Source organism: Pelobates fuscus, chromosome 1 (assembly GCF_036172605.1).
Source record: "Pelobates fuscus isolate aPelFus1 chromosome 1, aPelFus1.pri, whole genome shotgun sequence".
Lineage (NCBI taxonomy): Eukaryota > Metazoa > Chordata > Amphibia > Anura > Pelobatidae > Pelobates > Pelobates fuscus.
In genome coordinates, this window is record NC_086317.1 from 34377117 (window position 1) to 34399102 (window position 21986).

Consider the following 21986-nt stretch of genomic DNA (forward strand, 5'->3'; position numbering starts at 1 on the left):
AAATTTGGGCTTAAATAGCTGATTTGGAAAAAAAAAAAAAATCACCATTTCAGCTATAGTCAAAGCTTGCACTTTTTGGGGACAATTCCCTGGTTTCCCCAAAAGCGGGGCAAAGGGTCAGGACTCTAAAATAGGTACTGTTGGAAGGTCTGGATTTACCAGATCTGCCATGGTTTCCTGGAAACGCATCATTCCTGCTGGTTAACGAGCAGCACATAAAAAGTGCTATGTTGCAGTATGTAGCATTGATACGCTGCAAGATTCCACATTAATGATTAATTTACTACAGGCAATATTTGAATTCCACAGGGCAGCACATTTCCTGTGTTACCCACTACTATGGAGAAGTAATATGTGTCCAGGTGATCTGGAGACCCTAACCACATGCCCACGAACATGTGTGCAGTTTATCATGGGGAGAATGATGTCTGGAGAACACACAGGGCTGAGGGCTTGTCACGAACGTGTCTAGAAGTGTAGCGAATGTTAGTTTATAGAGAAGGCCTTTATTATTAGCTTTTCCTCTGTTATACAACGTTTCTGTCTAACTCGAGCTGCCATAATACATTATTATACATTGTATTATACAACGGAGGCGTCCCTTAGCCATTGCAGTGGTAGCTGCACATTAAATATGGACTGCAGGCCTTTTGCCTTACTCTGTTCAGTAAAGTGAGCGAGCACCGAGTGCGTTAGAAAGCGGACAACCAGCTCAGAATTCTACGAGGATAGAATCACAGGTGCAAAATATTATCCTCTAGAATGTAAGTTCTTTGAGCAAGGCCCTCAACACCTGCTGTTCCTGTGCGTCTAACTTGTCTGCTTGCAAATACTTGTCGGTTAGTCCAGCTATTGTACAGCGCTACTGTCTTTGTTGGCACTTTATATATAATAATCTTCAAATTATAAACTATATTCTCACAGTACCAATAATAATTTAAATGTGGGTCAGGGAAAGTATTTTATTGTCGCATTAGTGTGTGCTGGGGGGTCTGTGTTCACCCTGCAGCACAGCAAGTCTGCGATTTTGTTGTGTGAAGAGTTTGCTTACTCAGTAGGAAGGCCGGATTGGGTTTCCTTGCAGCATATTATAAGCAGTCCTGCTGGGACCGTACACACATTCTGATACCTCGGGTAAAGTCTACTGGGAGACAGGCAGAGTGCTTACCACTTATACTGCAACTGCTGCAGGAAAGTGGAATACCCCAATGATTGAAAATGTCACTTTATATGGGGATGGGGGATGGAAACTGCAACAATGTCAAATAATTAAAATTGAGAGTTTCTCAAGGTGGCTTTTCAAAGTTTGAACATTTACGTAGACTGAGGGTTAATTCAGCCCCCACAACGTGATGGGAGTTTCAATCTAATGAGACTAATTAGCTCATTGCTGCATTGTGAGAGGGGTACAGACTTCCTGTCATAAAATTTTTTAAGGGATATCTAGAGATAATGTTTAACGCAGGGCTACACTAAAATGTTTGTAATACAGAAGATTCCTTTTTTTTTATTAGCCAAAAACGTCAAATATGGTGACCGTGTCTAGTTCATACTACCCAACTGTCATAGATATGGCAGTGCAGTCCTGATGTGAAATCAACGTCCCAATTTTCTGGGATATCTCTTTACTATTCCATCTCTTGGGAACCACCAGCAGAATGCTACAGAATGCACACGCTTGTAATTATTTGAGGCCCTCCTGTTACTGAGATAGAAATGTCAAATAATGTATAAAAAAAATTATATTGAAAAAAAAAACAAAAAACATCTTAGCTATATGAGGCACTCACAAATTCGAGACACAAGAATGAGTTTATTTTTGTTTGTTTTTTGTACTTTTCTCAAACTGCGCTAATTATAAATTATTATAAATGATCATCAAACCTTTCTAATTGATGACATGTTGCAGAAAAAGTTAAACAAACTAACAAACAAACTCTGGTTAATAGAATATGTCCTCCCAAAGATTAAATGGTCAATGACCAACATTAATAAATATTGAAGTGTTACTTTGTACTGAATCAGACAAACAATCCATTATTTAATCTTACGCAGGAGTTGATCAGAGAGTGGAAGTGTAGCGGGGCAGTAAATAAATAAATAGACAAGATTGCGATTGGCGGGGATTTTAAATGTGCAAGTGATTCTTGGGGTTGTACTTGTTTGAGTGATGGCATTTCAGATCCTGCCCAAAAGGTCAATGTTTCCATTCATCGCCTGCTGAGAATGTCACAGCTTATTATTGTGTGCGAAAATCCTCGCTGAGCACGCCTAGTGTGTATTTGCTATGCAATGATTTGTGTCCTTAGCACCTTCATGTAGGTCCACTTCTGTCAATTTGAATTCTTTGTAAGCTCTTTGATGCCATCATGTGGTGCTAACAGGAATGACCACTTGCTATTTGCAAAAACCCTGTGTATATCCAACTTTCTCTTGAATTGTCAGTAGAAGTGCAGTTTAATTTGTCATGTCTTGTAGTCTCAAAGGCATTAATACTCAGTATGTTTTAACATATATGTGAACCGTATCTTGGAATTTAGAGATTTACAAATATTTACTTATCTATACTCCAAAGTGACTTTCCTTTCTATGTTACATATATAGAGATAAATTGCTTTCCAATAATATATTTCACTTTATCATTCTCCTGCCTGAGGTTGCTGCTGTAAGGTGTCAAGATCACCAATGTTTTCCTGGACCTACATCAATTCTATTTTCTGTTTACAGATTCATGAAAAATACTAATGTGTTATTTGTCAAATGCATATTCTTCAGGATGTTAGTCACTTAAATGCTCAAGGGAGAGTCACAAAGAAACTGTCTTGACTAGTAAATGTATGTTTAAGACTAGGGGGCAGCCCTCTTCATGATCTGCCAATCAGAAGTACAAGTAATATGGGTGATATTTTATATAATAGTATAGTTTGATCTTTGATGAGTTTCTAAACCCAGATTTTTTTTGTGTGTGGCTGTTGTAGATACAAGACAAGTTCAGACGTCACCCCCTTGGTCGTACGATCAGTCTTATCAATACCTGGGATCCATTGCCACGCCATCTGTGCACCCGGCTACACCTATCTCCCCAGGACGCGCCAGCGGAATGTCATCGCTCAGCGCGGAGCTGTCCAGCCGCCTGTCAGGTAAGACCCTCAATAAGCAATATATAAACAAGTAACTTTGATATGGTCAGAGACAGAATGTGTGCCTCTACCTTATAACGATTCCTGAGTCAGAGCTTACAATCCAGTGGTTTCTATCGATTATTTTTTTTAGCTGATGCCCTAAACAGATGAGCTATTCAACTCCCTGTAGTAAAAGTGGCAACATTTTTTACAGTACTATACAAAGTGTTCACGAGACAAACACCAGTAAGTTGCACAACGTAAGTTTGACACACAGAAAACTACAGAAATGAGATCTGTAAACAGTATAAGAAAGCCGGGATTGATGGAGACCAAAGGGGATTGTGATAGGAGAAAGCCATTGCATGGTCTAGTGTTAAGTTGACAATTCCATAGATAAAGAGCGGGCTTTCCTTTTGGGATCTCTATGGTTATACATTTTATAATGTTTCCCAGTTTCACCTATAACCCGCAGATATTGAACATGCTCCATTATTTGGATTGTGATGATGGCTAAACTTGTGTTGATCTTAACCCCTGTAGGAAAAAATATTGACTAATGCTTACATTTAAAAAAAATCACCTTTAAAGGGATTCTAAAAGCGATTCACCCGTTTTCCTGGCACTGTAGAATTCTACAGTGCCCTCCTCCCGCGCGGCTGAGGGAGTTAAAACCTCTTCAGTCACTTACCTGAATCCAGCGCTGATGTCACTCGGGGCTGTATTCAGGTCGGCCGGCGGGGGAGACCTAATGCGCATGTTCGGCCCTGGCCACACTCGCATTTATATCTCCCCATGGGAAAGCATTATTTAATGCTTTCCTATAAAGAAAACACTGATGCTTTAGGTCCTCATGCAGAGCAGAGCATGAGGATATCTAGCGTCAGATAACAGTCCAAAGGTAGACAGCCACTAGTGGAGGAGTTAACCCTCAGAGGTAATTATTGTAGTTTCTCAAAAACTGCAATAGTTACCACTGTAGGGTTAAGGGACGTCAAACATTGCACCAAGACCACTTCAATGAGCTGAAGTGGTCTGGGTGCCTACAGTATCCCTTAACCCATTAAGGACACGTGACATGTGTGACATGTCATGATTCCCTTTTATTCCAGAAGTTTGGTCCTTACGGGGTTAAACAGCTCCTACAACAGAGTTTTAATGTGCCACTCATTTAATGGTGTCAAGGCTGTATAGATATCCAGAGTTAATAGTTAAGAGTTAATACTGGCGTAGGATCTTCAGAGATCAGATTGTGGTGACAGCATGAGATTGAGATATCACTGTTCATTTAGAAGGTAGACCAGTGACCTCATTCAAATTGTAGTTTGCAAGATTAATGTAACAATATGGGTGTCACTGAGCTGTAAATCTCACACTTCCTATCCACTTGTAGTTGGTGCTGGCTGAGGCTAATGGATGCTGGCTTCCAAGATCACCTGCCTCTTTTACCTGCCTTTGTAGTAAGCACTGGCAGTGGGTTCCCTATTAACCCTTTGAGTGCAAGGGAGCATTCTGGCATGGAATAGAGTTAAATCTGAGCTTTGGAGACACAATGGAAGCATTGTTCATTTTCTTAGCGATTTCAAGACTCCCTTTCCCATGGATAACTGTACTGTGGATTTTAGTAAACAGTGCAAGACCAGACTTCCCATTGAACGCTACACCAGAAAGCAGGGATCGCTTGCTTTTCAGACAGACGCCACACCTTGTCTGAGCAGACGTTCATACCTACGGGCTTGTTTGTTTTGCGTTAATTGTACTGTATGTTGCTGCCAAGATACGGTCTGACATGGTGCATTCATTTGTGTCATGCTGATGAGCCCCTTAAGTGGGACATTACCTGTTCAAGTCATTTAACCCTCTCTGGTTCCTGTCTAAGTCACTGTAATTATCTTCTCATCCTTTTTTGGCCATGGCAAGGTTAACTGGCTCTTTTTTTTATTTTTTTTAAACTGACTCTTGTCATCTCCATTGTGTCTCCTTTAACTTGTCACTTTCAGTGAAAAATAAACAATTTTTTCTGTTATTCTGTTGATTTACGCCAGTCTCCAATGGGGGGGTGAGGGGGGTGGGGGGTGGAATCAAGGATTCCTGAATAAACTGGCACTTGCTTTCTGCGCTGAAAGAAAAATGATAGTCTTGTGTTGAGAGATCATTATATGTTTGTGAGCAGACCGGAGATGCAGTTTGAAATTTTTTTGATCTTATCTCACGATGTTACTGTAGGCAAAATATCGCATTATCTGTGACAAATACTTCTTTATATTATATTATGTTTTTGTCTGATGCATTCATGTATGGCTCCACTGTTATGGAATCCTCATATTACATGATTTACTACTAGACTTCCTGCAGTGTAGAATGTGACGCTGTACACATTGGAATTGCTTGCACATTGTCTCGTTTGGGTGCTAGCAAGCTGTAAAGATGTTATGGAGTGGTATTTTGTAACTTGTAAGGAACGTTAGGTGACACGTCTTTATATAGTTTTAAAGAAATTATTCTTGTAGGTCTTTTGAATACTTTTTGAATTAAATGGAATCCATAGCATAAACAGTATGAATATAGGACTGGTACCATGGCCCCATTAGAAATATTGTGCGCTGTAAGGGACACTCCACTGCCAAAATATAAAATAAAATAAATAAAAATTTCTGTTTAGTAGATATACCCCCCCAATGAAAGCATACATGCATTTAAATATGCATTTTTCTCATTAGGGGTCAAATCTAAAAACAGGCTTGTAAAACCTGCAGTTCTCTTGTCTGCTACTTTTGCATGCCCTCCCCTTCTAACCCCGCCCAGACTTTCTGTGACTGTCCAATCACAGACTTCCCAATGCAGCTCAATGAGAAGTCTTTGCAAGGTAGATGCTCTGGGCAATTGGTGCCTCTTGATTTTAGCTCCACTGAGCTAACCAAAGATATGGTAGGTTGTCATAGTTGAATATTTAAATTTACCTAGGTACCCGTGATAAAATGTGGGCGTCAACCACGTAATCTTTTCAGCTGTTATAACTATTATTTTCAGCTAGATAACCCCTAATTGGTACCCTTATGTGGGATTGGATTATCACCTTTAAGAGCACCAAATTAGGGAGTTGTGTTCAGTAGATAGTCTCTTATTTGGAATTCATAAATATTCAATGTTGCAATTCTACATAAGCATATCAAATAAGGGCGTTAGCTAAAAAGCAGCTGTAAGATTACATTTAAGAAAAGTCACTAGGGTTGACAATATTTAAGGATACAACATTAGGGAGCTGTTCAGTAGTTGGATACCTAATTTGGTCCCCCTAGATGGCATTGCCATATTTAAAGATATGAAATAAGTACGATACAGCCGCATCCTACGACATAGATCAGAATTTAATTAGTCCGAATGAAATTCCAAAATGAAAAAAAGATATAATTATATATAATAGTTAATAGTCTGGTGAAGATTCAGATTTGCAAATGTCTCCATTGGGTTATATGTTGGCTACTTACTGTCTGCAAAGCAGGGGAAAGGGGTCTGAATAGTTTTCTACAAGAGAGAAATACTGGTTTGTTGGGCGCTCCCCTTAGCACTTAAACTTTCAAGTATACTTCCACATCCATACTGGATTATAAAAAAAAAAACAGGTCAGTGTGCTTTGTTAGGTCATCAAAGCATGATGTTATCTTAAACCTCTTTGTGGCAAAGGTCTAGGCAAGTCCCATTGTCGTGATGCTCCTGACATGACATTTCTTACGAAGGGGTTAAAACCTAGTCTGTATCGGGTGCTCCGAGGATTGTGAACCACAACGTTAAGGACAAGAGTGTTTATTAATTCCTAGACACAAACTATCACCAGCTTTTCATGCAACTGTTTTTTGAGTCTGAAATCGTTATCGCGTAGCACATTATGTAGTCAGTTGTTGTCAGCTGTATAAAAAGGGACTTTTTGTCTGACACAAGGAGCAATGAATGAAAGGTTTGAAGCTTTTAACGGCCTCCACATTCCCTGATAATCAGCAGATTAATTTTCTCCAGAAAATGCATTTTGTTTTTATAGCATTTGGAGAACAGACAATCTTCAGGCTTGTGGGAGTCGAGAATGTTTTCTCAAAGCCAAGACAATTACGGAATCTGTACAGCTTGGGGCTCGATATTCTACAAAAGAGAGTTATATTATTTACTATTCCATCTCTTATACAAGTATCATTTTTACTATGTAGTTATTGCTCAGCCTATTCTACAGACATGGCCAATACAAGTTGATTTTTGGTTAGTCTTCCAGACTCGGGTCCCGGTTAAAGCAGGGGTTTGGCTAAGATTCCAATTATCCTTAGTTTCTATTCTTTAAAATAAAATAATCATGCCTTCTTTTTGAGCAAATAAAAGCACCAGTTCATACATTTATTGCAGAATTCAACCCCAAATCAAATACTGATTTAAACTTTTGTGCAATAGAGGATCCTGCCTAAATCACATATATTATCTAGATTCTCATACCATAAATTATAATTAATCTATATAGATTATTGCATCTAGCCATGTGACCAGTTATTTTACCATAATATCGCATATGTCACGTTTTCTCATTTGGAAAAAAAAAATGCATTTTGTTCTTCTTGCTATGTCAACAGATTCCATACAATATATTTGGACCCCATTTTCCCTCTCCCTGATATGATTTTGTCACTTAGTATCCTTTCTATACACAGTACAGTGGGACCTCGGTTTACAAATTTAATGCGTTCTCCGGGACGTTTCTTATTGCGAAAAATTGGTAAACCGACACGCTGTTTCCCCTAGGAATGCTTTGAAACAATTTCCAGAATGGCTCCAAAACCTGATGCAAAAACCGCTCCAACACCTCCACACTCGACGCCACGTGCTGCCCACAGGCTCCAACATGCAGGGGGCGGTGCTATAAACCTCCCAGGTGCAATGCATCCTGGGGAAACTTGCTTTGTATTGCAAAAAAAAATTTCAAACCAAGGCATTATTTTCTATGGATTTTCATTTGTAAACCGAAAATTATGTAAACCGAGTCGTTTGTAAACCGAGGTCCCACTGTATATCGGCCTATTCGCTGAGTAACATCTCAGCTATTAATAGGAATTTTTTAAATACAGTATTATTTTATAACTAGTGGCTAGAATAATTATTTGATAGTAAGATCTCTGTGACCAGAACACTTTTCTCCTTCCTAAGTAGTCTAACACTCGTAGACATGATACCAAGAATAGGAATTCATGGATTCAAACTCAGGCTTATTCTTTACAATAATTTATTGGGATTAATGTGACAATACCGTAAAGCTTGTTATGTTCTGAATTAATATTTCATATGTTTAACTGTTATGTTTTAACTCTGATTTTCTTTCTTCTTTTTTTGCCCCACAGGAGCCTCCGACCTTACAGCATTTAGCGACCCTCGAGTTGGGATTGATCGCCAGTTTTCAGCACTTCCTTCAATATCAGATCCACGTATGCACTATCCGGGGGCCTTTACATATACCCCAACTCCAGTCTCTTCAGGAATAGGAATTGGTATGTCCGCAATGACTTCCGCCACGAGATACCATACCTACTTACCACCTCCATATCCAGGATCATCTCAGGCTCAAGGCGGTCCTTTTCAGACCAGTTCACCCTCCTATCATCTGTATTATGGAACATCAGCTGGATCGTACCAGTTCTCAATGATGTCGGGGGGAGACAGATCACCACCTCGTATTCTTCCACCTTGCACTAATGCCTCGACAGGGTCCACTCTCTTGAACCCCAACCTTCCAAACCAAAGTGATGTAGTAGAGACTGAGGGAAGCCACAGCAATTCTCCAACCAACATGGGTACCACACCGAGGTTGGAAGAAGCAGTATGGCGACCATATTGAGAGGGACTGAGCCTGGAAGTCTTATGAAGTCCAAAAGGGAATTCACTTCATTTTACGGACAAATTGGTTTACATGGCTGCTGGAAGATATGCTGATGAAACTGATTACTTCTGGCTTAACAATGCTGTGAAATCACAAAATGAAGAGAAGAGAAATGATTTCATACACTTGTCTTTTCCAAGTAATATATGTTTCAGGACTTCAAATTTTAAAGATGGAGTCGGGGAAAACATGTTTTCGCGTTTAACTTTTTATTTGCGTTTCTGGAGGAATTCTCAATCTGTGCAAGGAGACAAAGAGGGCCTTGTAACTGAAAATTTAAATTAAATTATTTAAACATTTCGTAGCATCGATATAGACCATGGCGCTTGTGAACCAATCATCTACTGTAAACCAGTTCATATTGAGTTACATTTTGGCTGTTGTATTGAAATACAGTAAAATACAGTTTGCCTTGGACGGAACTTTTGTAAATAAAAAAAAAAAAAAAAAAAGGCTGCCCCTGTCTACTGGCACCTTAGACTTATTATTTGCTTTTCCTACTGCTTTCAGATATAAATTGCCCTCATTTTTTTTACATAAACGTTGTAGCTTTTTATGTTGATTTCAGTACTCCGCAATGACTGTTGTGTTATATGAACTGCAGAGCCCCATCTGGGATTTTTTTATTTTTTTTTTATTTATTTTTTTTTGTGTTTAATATTTGGGGCACTTGTTGAGGATGCTTGTGTTGTCTCTTTTATACATGAACATTGTTTACAATTTAATGTTTTTGGATAATTTGTCCAGAAAGTCTACTATATTTTCAAAAATGTCTTGCCAAATCTGCAGATTATTAATCTATTACAAGTAACCTGTGATAATATAATGTTGTGCATAGGTTATCGATGTATTTTGCTCAGCCAACCAAATAACAGTGATGGTGATCCTTGCCTGGTACCAAGATCCCAGTGTGTTTAATGCATACTCTCAGCTCTCTTTAGTTGAAAAAAAATAATCATTTTTTAATGTTACATTTTTATTGTCCTCCGCTAAGATCACATGAATAAAATAGATCATGGAATTAAAAGTCCCCATATTGTACGATGTGAAGTTACTTCTCTCGGTTTAGAATGAAATTTCACCTTTACTTCGATCGAGTTGTCCGTAAGCCTCATACATATATGAATTTTTGGGCAAGCCTCACTCTATTTGGAATCATCTAATTTGCCATCTTTTCTTCTGGCATAAGGGAAATGTTGGCTGGTGAACTAGTGAGGCTATGCAGGAGAAAAATTACTACACCTATAGTGGCACAGACGGCTCTTTATTGATGCATATCTAACTCAACATTGTTGTTATACACAGTGGTGCAAGATGCAATATCAGGTACCCACCCTGCTTTCTAATATAACATAGCTGTCTGGCCAACTGGTGCTCAAACTACATTGATTGCTGTTGTTATTGCTCTGTCTGAAACTGCAGTAGCAGGCAAGATAGGATGAGCAGCAGTTCGTCAGATAATAGTCGAGTCTGACACAGCATGACTCCAAAGACACATTAAAAAAAGTGAACTTTTCTCCCCCCCAAAAAAAACATACACATGATTTTAGAAAAATAGTTTTCCTGGCACTACAGTGCCCTGAGGGTGCCCCCACCCTCAGGGTCCCCCTCCCGCCGGGCTCTAGGAGGTGGAAGGGCTTATACTTACCTCTTTCTCCAGCGCCAGGCGGGGAGCTCTCCTCCCTCTTCTTCCGTCACCGGCTGAATGCGCATGCGCAGCAAGAGCCGCGCGTGCATTCAGCCAGTCCATAGGAAAGCATTCTCAATGCTTTCCTATGGACGCTGGCGTCTTCTCACTGTGAAAATCACAGTGATAAGCGTGGAAGCGCCTCTAGCGGCTGTCAATGAGAGAGCCACTAGAGGCTGGATTAACCCATAGGTAAACATAGCAGTTTCTCTGAAACTGCTATGTTTACAGGAAAACAGGGTTAATCCTAGCTGGACCTGGCACCCAGACCACTTCATTAAGCTGAAGTGGTCTGGGTGCCTATAGTGGTCCTTTAAATGTAATAAACCTTTAAAAAATGAGAAGTGAAAATTTGATGACCGTTGCATTTAATTTAAATGAAAAAGTTGCAAAGACAATAAAGTATCCAGACTTTCATAGGAAAAAGGTATTCATTGCTGGGTCGCTGGACCTTGTATTTGAAGAAATCCTTCCAGATTCATATTTATCTGTCTGTAGTAAAGCTGAATCTCTGTATAATCCAAAGCAGCAACAATTATCCCTGCATTACCCCTGTAGCCGGATCCTACTTTTAAGAATAGCAGTCATTGGGGGTATTTATTAACATGTGATCAGTATTAAGAGAAGGTTTGTCTGTGATTATAGAATGTTTATACCCGTTATGGAACCCAATGTAATTGAGTATATGTTGTGCATATGCTAAAAGTACTGGACATATCTTTCCATTCTATCATACTTTTTACGATAGTTTAATACTTTGCTTCATACTGCAGAGGCATAGGTTTTGCACACCTTTGAATGTGGGATTCTGATATAGAAACTCCTGGACTTGATAGCTCAATGTTGGTTCTGTGGAACATCTAATGTGGTGTGTATCTACATCCACACCTAGCTATAACCTGCCTGTTCTTGCCCCTTGTCTATATACTAGCACTTTTCACTTGTGTATTGTTGCATACTCACAGAGGATATTCATCCCGATAGGTCTCACCTTGCCCAGTCAAAACTTGTAAGTAGGAGACAAGAAACCAGGCTATTAATGCACTGATGTTTCCATAGTATGGGAGAGAAAACCAGTCAATTGCCATAGCAGTTTTGCCTGAGTTAATGTGAGGTCTTCGGGGCGTTGATCTTTCAATATTCCCAAAGTAAGGAATAGAGTTCCAGCCCAATAAACCACCAATTCTCTAAAAGTAAAGACAAAAAGGTTAATTGTCCACCTCTGTTCTCAGATAAAGGATGATGGCCCTGGGCCATTAATTCACCAATGATCCCAGACTTAAGGCCAATGAACGAGCAATACTCTTGGAACAAGGATTAAACTTAAAGTCCACTAATTTACCAAAATTCCAAGATGGCCAACCCCCAATGATCCACCAAAATTCGCTAAGTAAGAGTGAGAACACAGAGCCACTTGTCCTCCAATTGTCTCGGAGTAAAATGTAGGTCTTTCAGCTAGTGTTCCACCAATGTTTTCAGCACAAAATATAGGATTCATAGCCATTGACCCACCCGTATTCTCAGAGTAAAATGTAAGACTGCTGCCCACTTTTCTATCAATATCCCCATAACATGAACCAGGACACGGATCCATCAATAATCCCAGTGTAAGACCAGGGACAAGGGACCAGTATGCACAGAGTGATAGTGAAGAAACTAGGACTACGAACATCAACTATTCTCAGAGTAAAGAGCAGGGTCTCTGAGCTTCTAATACACCAATATTGCCAGAGCAAAGGATATTACTAGTTATACCATTTTTTTAAGTGTCAAAAGAGTGTGATATAATTCGTACAACCTGTAATATAGACGTGTACAGTTGGACCTTGAACTTACATGGAACAAACTATGATGGCAACTTTTACTCACATGAAACATATAAAAAGTGGCTTCTTCACGAAACCGTGAATACTGGTGGATTGAAAACTGAATTACAAAATTTAGGTCAGAAAAAAGCTTGTTCTAAAAAGATCAATTAGAAATTTTTGCGATGCAACGGTTTTTCTTACATTTCAGAAGCTGAATTTCGATTCACCACAACTCCGTGTTTAATGAATAAAACCTACCGCTTGCCATGACAGTTTGTGGTTTGTTTTTCTAATTTTTGTTTCTGGCAAATAAAACATTTTCCTTTTTTTTTTTTTAAATTCATTTTCTCTTCGGTCTCCAACCCTACGTTTTATGAATGCCAGAATCAAGATGATACCGTGTTTGTAGAAATTGTGCGTTTTCATAACTCATTGATCTTAAAGGAGCACTGTCGCTTAGATTATGTATAATAAATATATAAATGAGAAAATTAACCATGATCTATGCATTGAGCTAGCTTTAAGTTACGCCACCACGATCACACCAAACCGTGTATGCAAATTCATTGAAGTTTGTTTCTGTATGAAGCTGCATGGTGATTATTCAAAGAGATCTGAGGCTATACATTTTCGACAATGTTAATTCTTAATTCATACGTTATTCTACAGGTAGAATATATACATTATGTTTTGTTGTTTTTCTGTTGTTTGTTTTTAATATTTCTTATGCATGTTTAAATGCTGTTGACAGTTTGCCATTAAGCCATACAGTGTGTTAAATGTGTCATTTAAAAACATTATTATTAATGCAGCCCCTTCGGTGCTCAAAGACGTGTCCTTCCTTGGCACAGAAGGGGTTAAATAATGTAGGTTTATTTCATTCCACTGAGTGTAAAATGAGATTTCATATGCAACGGAAGACATTTGTTTGCTTGGATGCAGTGGTAACATACAAATATAGATTGCTTGTGTTCATTTATGTTTGTTTAAGTATGTAAAAAAAATAATTTTATTTAATGTGCTTTTAAAAATATTGCTGGTCAACTCAGAAGACTATTTGAAAGCAGGGCTTCAAATCAGTGTTTGATATAAAAAAAAATAAATAAATAAAATGAAAATTCCCAGCTGCAGGCAGCTCAGCATTTGGACTTATTTAACATTGTTTGCCATTTAAATTTTTTTTTTACAGTATATAAATAAATATATAGATATAAAAATATATTTTTGGCTTATTTGCACTTTTCCAATGCAGAAGCACTTTGGTTGGAAAAGTGTAGAATTAAAACATTTCAACGGATTCTGGAAACAAAAAAAAAAATGAAAAAAATAATAATTTCTTTAATCTTAATCTATATTTACACTTGTTAGTTAGAGCTGCCAGGCAGCTTGCTATCTTAAAAATGTGTCTTCATCGGCAAGGAAATAGTTTGAAATATAACGCCTTAAATGAAGCATTCTTAATATCTCTAACAGGCTTAATATACGTAGTCTGCTAGTTACATAACTTTCCTGGTTTCAACTTCTTTTGTCATATATTGTTTGCCACCACTAGAGGTCAGCAGCGTACCAGTTTTTATAAATTGGAGATGATGCTAAATTCTACTACTGTTACAATCCTCATATAGACCACTCGAGAACAGATGCATCTCCTGCACTTTTCAATGTTTTAGTAGTAACATTTTTTTTATTTATTTTTTAAAGCGATCCACGCATACAAAACATTTGTATTGCATTACTTCATTATAACCTTTCCAGTGCTGTGGAGGAGATGTATTTAAAAAAAAAAAAAAAAATTATAATGCTGCCTCTTCATAGGTTAATAATCTGCCAAAGACAACAATTAAATTCTGTTGTGAAATCCTCAATTTCTAAAATATTTCCAGAAATAAAATGTAAATGACATCGTTTTAACCATTTGTCTTCCAGTCCACTCAAATATTGACTAAACTCAGTCCAGGCTTTATATTAACAGTCTCTCCCTCTCCATATACTTGTAGACTCTTTAACCCTTTTAATGCCAGGGGTGATAATGGTCTAGTAGCACTGGGGATGGGCTATACTGTCCTTTTAAAGAGGCAAAATTTGGCACCTGGAACCTCCCACACCCCACACCTGTTCCCATAAACAAAGAGAAGTTTTTCTTTGATTTTGCCCTTCGCTGACGAACGATAATATATCGATGTCTTCAGTGTTTGCTGCTCTGTGGCCTTTAAGGGGTATTCTCTTAAAGATTGACTTTTCATCTCTAAAATTATTTTTTAAAATTGCTAATTTATAAAATCTATATTTTTTGGGAGAGCATTTATGAACTTCAGTGATGAAGAATTCACCTTTAAAGAGAGCATAATTCTAAAAAGTATAAAAGTCTACATTTAGGTGTGCGTCTAGGTCTTTTTTTATTTTAGCGGACAATCTGTACTAAATGAGATCAAGAAATACGAATTTTTAAAAAGTCACGTAGCATGACATAATCATCTATTTAACATATTGCATATGAATGTCATTACTACAGTAACAGACAACTGGAGCCGAACAAAAGCCATATTTACATACAGCCATCCGTATTCACAAACATTTCAAACTTTTATATCTAGGTGATGATCCTAAAAATATTTCCTTTTAAGAAAAATATATAAAAACTATACAAAAAATATATATATATACAGTTTAATGTTTACCTGCGTCATCTTCATTTCTCTGGGATTGAATTGACTTATTTTTTATTTTTTATTTTATTTTTTTTCTATATAATAATGGATCTCTTGTATTTATGTTAATGTAAATAGATCCCACTGCTTTCAGGCATGAGATTCTTATCGCTTTGATTAAATCGCTTTGCATTTGCAGCATTTTGTATCATTTGCCTTGTCTTAAAAAAAGAAAAAAAAAAACGAACAAAAAAAACACTGGTTTGTTTTGAATTTTTATTTACTGATTTTTGGAGTTTAAAATGCTTTTTCATTCACTTTTGTATACCGTTTAAAAAGCATGGATATTTTTATTCTTTTGTTTCCACATAGAGGATTTTAAGAAGGATCCTGCATTGGCTGTAAACGGGTTCAATTTGCATTGAGCTACGATGTTTCGGATGTGTAATATGTCACAATGTCCAAGTAAACATTTGTCCAAACTGAACTTGCTTTGTGGCCTCTCTGCCTCTTTTTATGACTCTCAAACGTCAAGTATTTGAACAGAGCTTTAAGAAGGATTAGATAAAGTTAAAGTGATGTTCCAAATTCAGACCTGACTTCCAAATGTTTACACATTTCCTTGAAACTACAATGATTTTTTGAAGACCAATGATATTTAATGATCCGGTCTATACAGACACTACAGCTAAAGAACAGTCACTAGATTTATGCTACTTACCTAAATTAAGAAGCACTGCCCTAGACCAACACTTTTTATTCATTGTCAGCAGACCCCCACATCCCTGCTGTCCATAAACAAATTGGACATTACACGCCATCATGGAATTTGTTAATGACTATTGTTGTACTGCAGTGGTTATGGTGGCAGGAGTCACCAGGGGCCATCTTAGGGTAAGCTGTCAGTTACATTACACACAGTTTGACACTTACCTGGCTCTGTCTGGTATACACAGTCCTTCCGGTCTTTAGAAGAAGGATCATGGACACCGTTGTGGGCCTTTGAGGACTCCTTGCAACATAACCACTGCAGTGTGCTATAGTGGATATAATGCTTAAAGTGTTCCTTTAAATGGACTCTAAACGTTTTTTTTTTTTTTATTTTATAGAAAAAAAAAAGTTCAAGAGAGGTTAAAATATAATAAACACAAACTCAATATCTAGCTCTAGAGTCAGTTCCCACCCAGGCCTCTTAACACATTTTAGCTTACTTCTGCCATTCCTAGGAAATCTATACATGTAACCTATCATATTTGTTCTAACTGTAAGGGATGTCCAAACCAAATAATAGGTTACCCCCAGATTATCTTTTAGATGTCTATTGAGACTCTTCAGTGAGGGAATGTTGATAATCCTTTGGAAAAGTGACCATATTCTATAATACAAACAGCAATTGCCTTAATAGAGGCTATAAAATGATCATTTTAAGATACGTAGCTTATTTTTTTACCCAGGGGGATAAAGTTGATGACAAATGAAAGTGTGCGGAGAAGGGGATATTAAAATTATTGGCTGAGGATCTTACGATGGGGGAACATGAAACTGGTGGCAACTTAAAGGATACATGGAATGGATGTGCGTTTAGGAGCGTGAAATTGGTGTTTTGGGAAAGGTGATGTGAATGTAAAGGCTGGTGAGTGGACCCGAGGGAATTTTACATGGCGTGACTTGGGAAACTGATTCCTATGGTTCCTAGAGTTTGAAGTTACATTAATTTGCTTCTCCACGCTCTTTCTTCTGTGCCCTGACAGCCTTTGTCCTCTGTTAAGTCTTTACACTCCTCTCCTGTTTCTCTCTAACCCCCTAAGATCCCTTTCTCTACCCCATGACTCCAATTCTCTTGATCTATATTTGACTCCCTCTGATTCCCTCCAGGTACCGGATAAATCATAGACCCCACAAATTTCCCTCCAATTTTGATAAATATATGGTGGTCCCGTTTAGATACATCCTCTGGTCTCCCCTGGTGGCCCATGTGCGGCATGACTGGATTTACTCTCCGTGCTCAAAGGTAACAATAGGTTCCTAGCGATGTGATGAAAAAGGCAGCTCAGACAACCAGAATCTCTCCTTTTCTGGACATGAAAAGTTTGCACGAAGAAGGAAGTAGCGCCTTGTAAAAGTCCTCAAATACAGGTATATGTAACGAGAAGAGAGGACAAGGAGTGGAATATAGTGTAGTATGTCACTTATTAATGGAAGAAAAAAAATAGACATGCACTTACAGAGTATGGAACTAATATTTAGCTCCAATTCAGTACTCCTGGGCGGTACAATACCCGCCTATGGATATATGGTAAGTATCTTGATCCAATAAAGTTAATCCGGGAGTATTTAAAATAAACAGAAAATAGCACTAATATAATGTAGTAGATTGTGGGTCTTCTTACAGCTTAGAAGAAGGGCGAGGCTGATTCTGACATAGTGGTAGCAACCTAGATTTAATATAGACTTTAATATCATTACATGCTTATCTAACTCCTGTGTGATACAAAAGTTCATTTGGAACACAACTGCAGAAAAATATTACATTTGATACTGTCACTTTAAGAAAGTATAATTTATTGAAATTAAGTAATTTAACTTTAGCAATCTTCTGTAGCAATATGATTTGAAAATAATAAATTAAAGCATAAGCAACATTAAATCCTGCTTGGAATTGCCTTCAGTATAGCATTCAGTATAAATTCAGTAGAAAAAAATAAACAAGGTAACTCCTTAATTAGGAAAATATAATACAGTCCATAAGACTAATAGTGTATCACCCAGGCATTAAACGTGTATGAGAAGTTAGGAACTGATGTGTCAGTAAAGAGTAGGGCGTCATGTTGTGGAGGTTGACAATATATGTAAGTGGGTTGGGTGGTTAGGAGGCCTACATGTTGGTCAGTACAGGTGGTATGGTAATCCTGCTCAGTTCCGGGGAGCAGACAGGCTATGGCATTGAGATTTTTTAATGTAGAACGTGAGGAAAGCAGGCTATTAGACATCATTGAATTATAGGTTAGGTTTACACTGAGCAGTTAAAGGTTTGAAGGTAAAAGACAAAAGGTTAACCGTCAGTATCTATATAGCACACAGTACCTTAGATTTACAAGTGTACCCTTATAAACACTCAAAATTCAGTGACAAGAAAAAAAGAAAGAAAATCAAGGTACAAAATATTGTGAATCACCAAAGTGATAATGTATGAATGAATATAATACAAACTGCAGATGTGTAGAATTATATGGATTCAAAATAGTATCTGCAAAAGATATATAAACACAACATAGGGTAATATTGTAAGAGACCACTGAGAAGTATGGGTGGTAGAGAACTCACAAGATTAAGCAGAAATCAGGCGTATCTCCCTCTAAAATGGGGAACTGGACAGTATAGAAGATCTCCAGCGTTGAATCTCAATATGAGATGATGACAAATCTTCTAATGCACTCCAAATACAGAAAAGAGAATAGATAGTGCAGATGGTATAAAAAATTAACAATTTAATTGCATATATTGCACTTACAATGTATCAGAGTAAAATCAGCTTTTCTCCACACTGGGTGGTATTTATAAGCAGCAACTGAACCAATCAGGATGTGGGATCAGGAACAGTAGTAGCAGCACCAAACAATGTACAAATAAAATAAAATAAAAGTTCGGTATAAGAAACAAATAAAACAATTCCAACGCGTTTCGTCCTTCTGTGGACTTCCTCAGGGATGTATGACTGTGATGGGGGTAGGATTCCTCTTAAATATCCTTCAAATCATCTTCCAAACGATCGCCGGTGTAGGCGTGCGTTCCACTGTGGAACGCAAGTTGCTTCCGCATGACGTCATTTCCGGTATTCCGGTATAAATATCTAAATATTACAATTCTTCAAATTTTTATATTCTCAAATTAATATTCATTTCCATATATTACTATATCCATTGGCAATGAATTCCTTTTACTCTTTATTAATTTTGAGAAATTATATAAAATACATTCAATATACAAGGAGATATACTTTTTCTAATATGCTCACTGTCCAGCTAATTATATATGTATGTAAGAGGTTTTATGGTGGTGATGTTTGTTCACTACCACTTCAGTTATGTTTAAATTGCTGTTTCCTAAAGTAGATTGCCTTTTTTCTATTTTTTCCTATCTGTTCGTAATACCGGAAGTGACATCATGTGGAAGTCACTTGCGTTCCACAGTGGAACGCACACCCATATTGACGATAACTTTGAAGATTTGAAGGACTCTTAGAGTCATTCTTAGTCATTTATATATGTATAAAATAGGTTTTATGATATTGCTATTTGTTCCACTACGGCTATAGCTAGGTTTAGCTGCTGTTTTCCAAGTATACTATTTTTTTCGATCTGTTCGGAATACCGGAAATGACGTCATGCGGAAGCAACTTGCGTTCCACAGTGGAACGCACGCCTACACCGGCGATCGTTTGGAAGATGATTTGAAGGATATTTAAGAGGAATCCTACCCCCATCACAGTCATACATCCCTGAGGAAGTCCACAGAAGGACGAAACGCGTTGGAATTGTTTTATTTGTTTCTTATACCGAACTTTTATTTTATTTTATTTGTACTTTGTTTGGTGCTGCTACTACTGTTCCTGATCCCACATCCTGATTGGTTCAGTTGCTGCTTATAAATACCACCCAGTGTGGAGAAAAGCTGATTTTACTCTGATACATTGTAAGTGCAATATATGCAATTAAATTGTTAATTTTTTATACCATCTGCACTATCTATTCTCTTTTCTGTATTTGGAGTGCATTAGAAGATTTGTCATCATCTCATATTGAGATTCAACGCTGGAGATCTTCTATACTGTCCAGTTCCCCATTTTAGAGGGAGATACGCCTGATTTCTGCTTAATCTTGTGAGTTCTCTACCACCCATACTTCTCAGTGGTCTCTTACAATATTACCCTATGTAGTGTTTATATATCTTTTGCAGATACTATTTTGAATCCATATAATTCTACACATCTGCAGTTTGTATTATATTCATTCATACATTATCACTTTGGTGATTCACAATATTTTGTACCTTGATTTTCTTTCTTTTTTTCTTGTCACTGAATTTTGAGTGTTTACAAAGGTTTGAAGGTAGCCCGCGAGGACCTCGGTAAAGACAGGAGTAGGTTAGTGTGCATGGGCCAGTGCAATTCGTGTATCGTAAGTACTGTCGGGTTCATACTCCGTGTGTACTTATAGTGAGCTAGGAAGGACCCAAGTAGATCTGTGTATGTAGGAAATTCGTGGCTAGTGTGCGGTGTCTGAGTGTACAACTTGGCTTCGGTTAGTGTGACTCGTGGGTGGTAAGAGGTATGGGGACAGGTGAATTTAGTAAGAGCCAAACTATATTAGCGTCATGCTGTGTAATGCCAGTCAGTCCTTCCGGTGAGTGACTGTTGGGTGTGTGAGGCTGTTTAAGCTTTGTGCAATAACTGGGTGCTCAATATATCAATGTGCCACAGTTCACCAGCAGTCGAGACAGTAAATGGGGGCACAGTAGATAGGCACAGGAGTGAGTAAAAACAGTGCAAGCAGTAGGAACTATATACATCATACATTATCCCGGTATTGGGGCCGATAGGGTTGTAGTCCGCTTCAGGAGTGTACAAGATTCCATAATAGCTCGTTAGCTGAGGCATAGTTGGAAAATTGGGTTGCTACAACCATCCATAGAAATCCATCACCTGCGTAAGAGTCCTTAGCTGGTTGACTGGATTGTGCAATTGTCCCTTGATAGCCGTATTGGAGCCCAGCAGAGAGTGGAACAATAATCCGGATGATGGTTAGTGAAGTCCCAGAGGTTATAGGTTGCTCGGCAGAGGTGGGTGTCATGGTCCGGTATAGCCAGGTGATGGCAATGTCGGAGTGGAGGTGAAGGCGCCTCAGTTCTGTTTAGGTGGTGACCGCGGCATATGTGACTGGTGTGAGGTTTCGGGGTACGAATGGGGCACTGCCCGCCGGGTTCCAGCTGTGAGTCGGTGTGGTGGGGGCTCTGAGGCCCATCTGGAGGAGTGAGTCCCACGTTAGGCCCAAGGTCTGTAGTAGTTCTGCTGCGTCTTGTGGGTCGTGGATTTGGTGGGTTGTCTCACCGCGCTGCACATGGAGTGAGTTGGGGGTCTGCCAATGATACGGAATATTGTGTTGCTGGAGTGTGGCGGTAAGGGGTCGGAGTGATCTACGCCACGCCAGGGTTCCCCTTGACAGGTCGCCGTAAAAGGTCAGCTTTCTCAAATTGTAAGGGTTTTTTTCCCCGGAGGGCCGTGAGAACCGTCGCTATGTCCGCTCCGTTTTTAAAGGGAAGTAAAGTGTCCCTTGTGGCTGAGTCTGGGGCTTTGGCGGGTTTTGGGATCCTGAAGATATCTGTGGGCACGATAGGTTTAGTATTACCTGGGGGCAGTATGCTGGTCAGAAGGCGTTTGATCTTGTGCGGGACTTCTGTCTCCGGCAGTTCTTCTGGAAGCCCTCTGACCTTAATATTGTGTCGTCTTCTCGCGTCCTCCTGGGCATCCAAGCGCCGTTCAAGCAGCGTATTTTTGCGGTTCAGCTCCCGCATTTCTCTTTGCAGTGTGGTGATAGTGCGCTGGTGTTCTTGAGAGGAGGCCTCCAGCACAGTAATGCGGCCTGTCATGCCCTGCAGTTCACCTCTTAAGGCCGTGACGTCCGCGAGAATATTATTTTGCAGATCTGCCAGTAGGGCTTTTAGGACCCCGGTGGTCACGAGGTCGGCATCAGGGTCTTTCATTGTATTGCTTGGGTTTTTCTTTGGTTTTGGGTCTAGTGTTGGGAGATATTCCTC

The 21986-nt window shown here is 38.7% G+C and overlaps 1 protein-coding gene across 2 annotated transcripts in view; it reads left to right on the forward strand.

Annotated features, from left to right (window-relative positions):
- RUNX1 (RUNX family transcription factor 1) overlaps nucleotides 1–10567 on the forward strand; it is an 88769-nt gene extending 78202 nt beyond the window's left edge. For both annotated transcript variants that reach the window (XM_063447473.1, XM_063447482.1), the window contains 2 exons: nucleotides 2979–3140; nucleotides 8495–10567. In XM_063447473.1, coding sequence (XP_063303543.1) covers nucleotides 2979–3140; nucleotides 8495–8988 — 656 coding nt within the window. In that variant the 3' untranslated portion in view covers nucleotides 8989–10567. The remainder of the gene's footprint in view (nucleotides 1–2978; nucleotides 3141–8494) is intronic.
- The last annotated feature ends 11419 nt before the right edge of the window (nucleotides 10568–21986 follow it).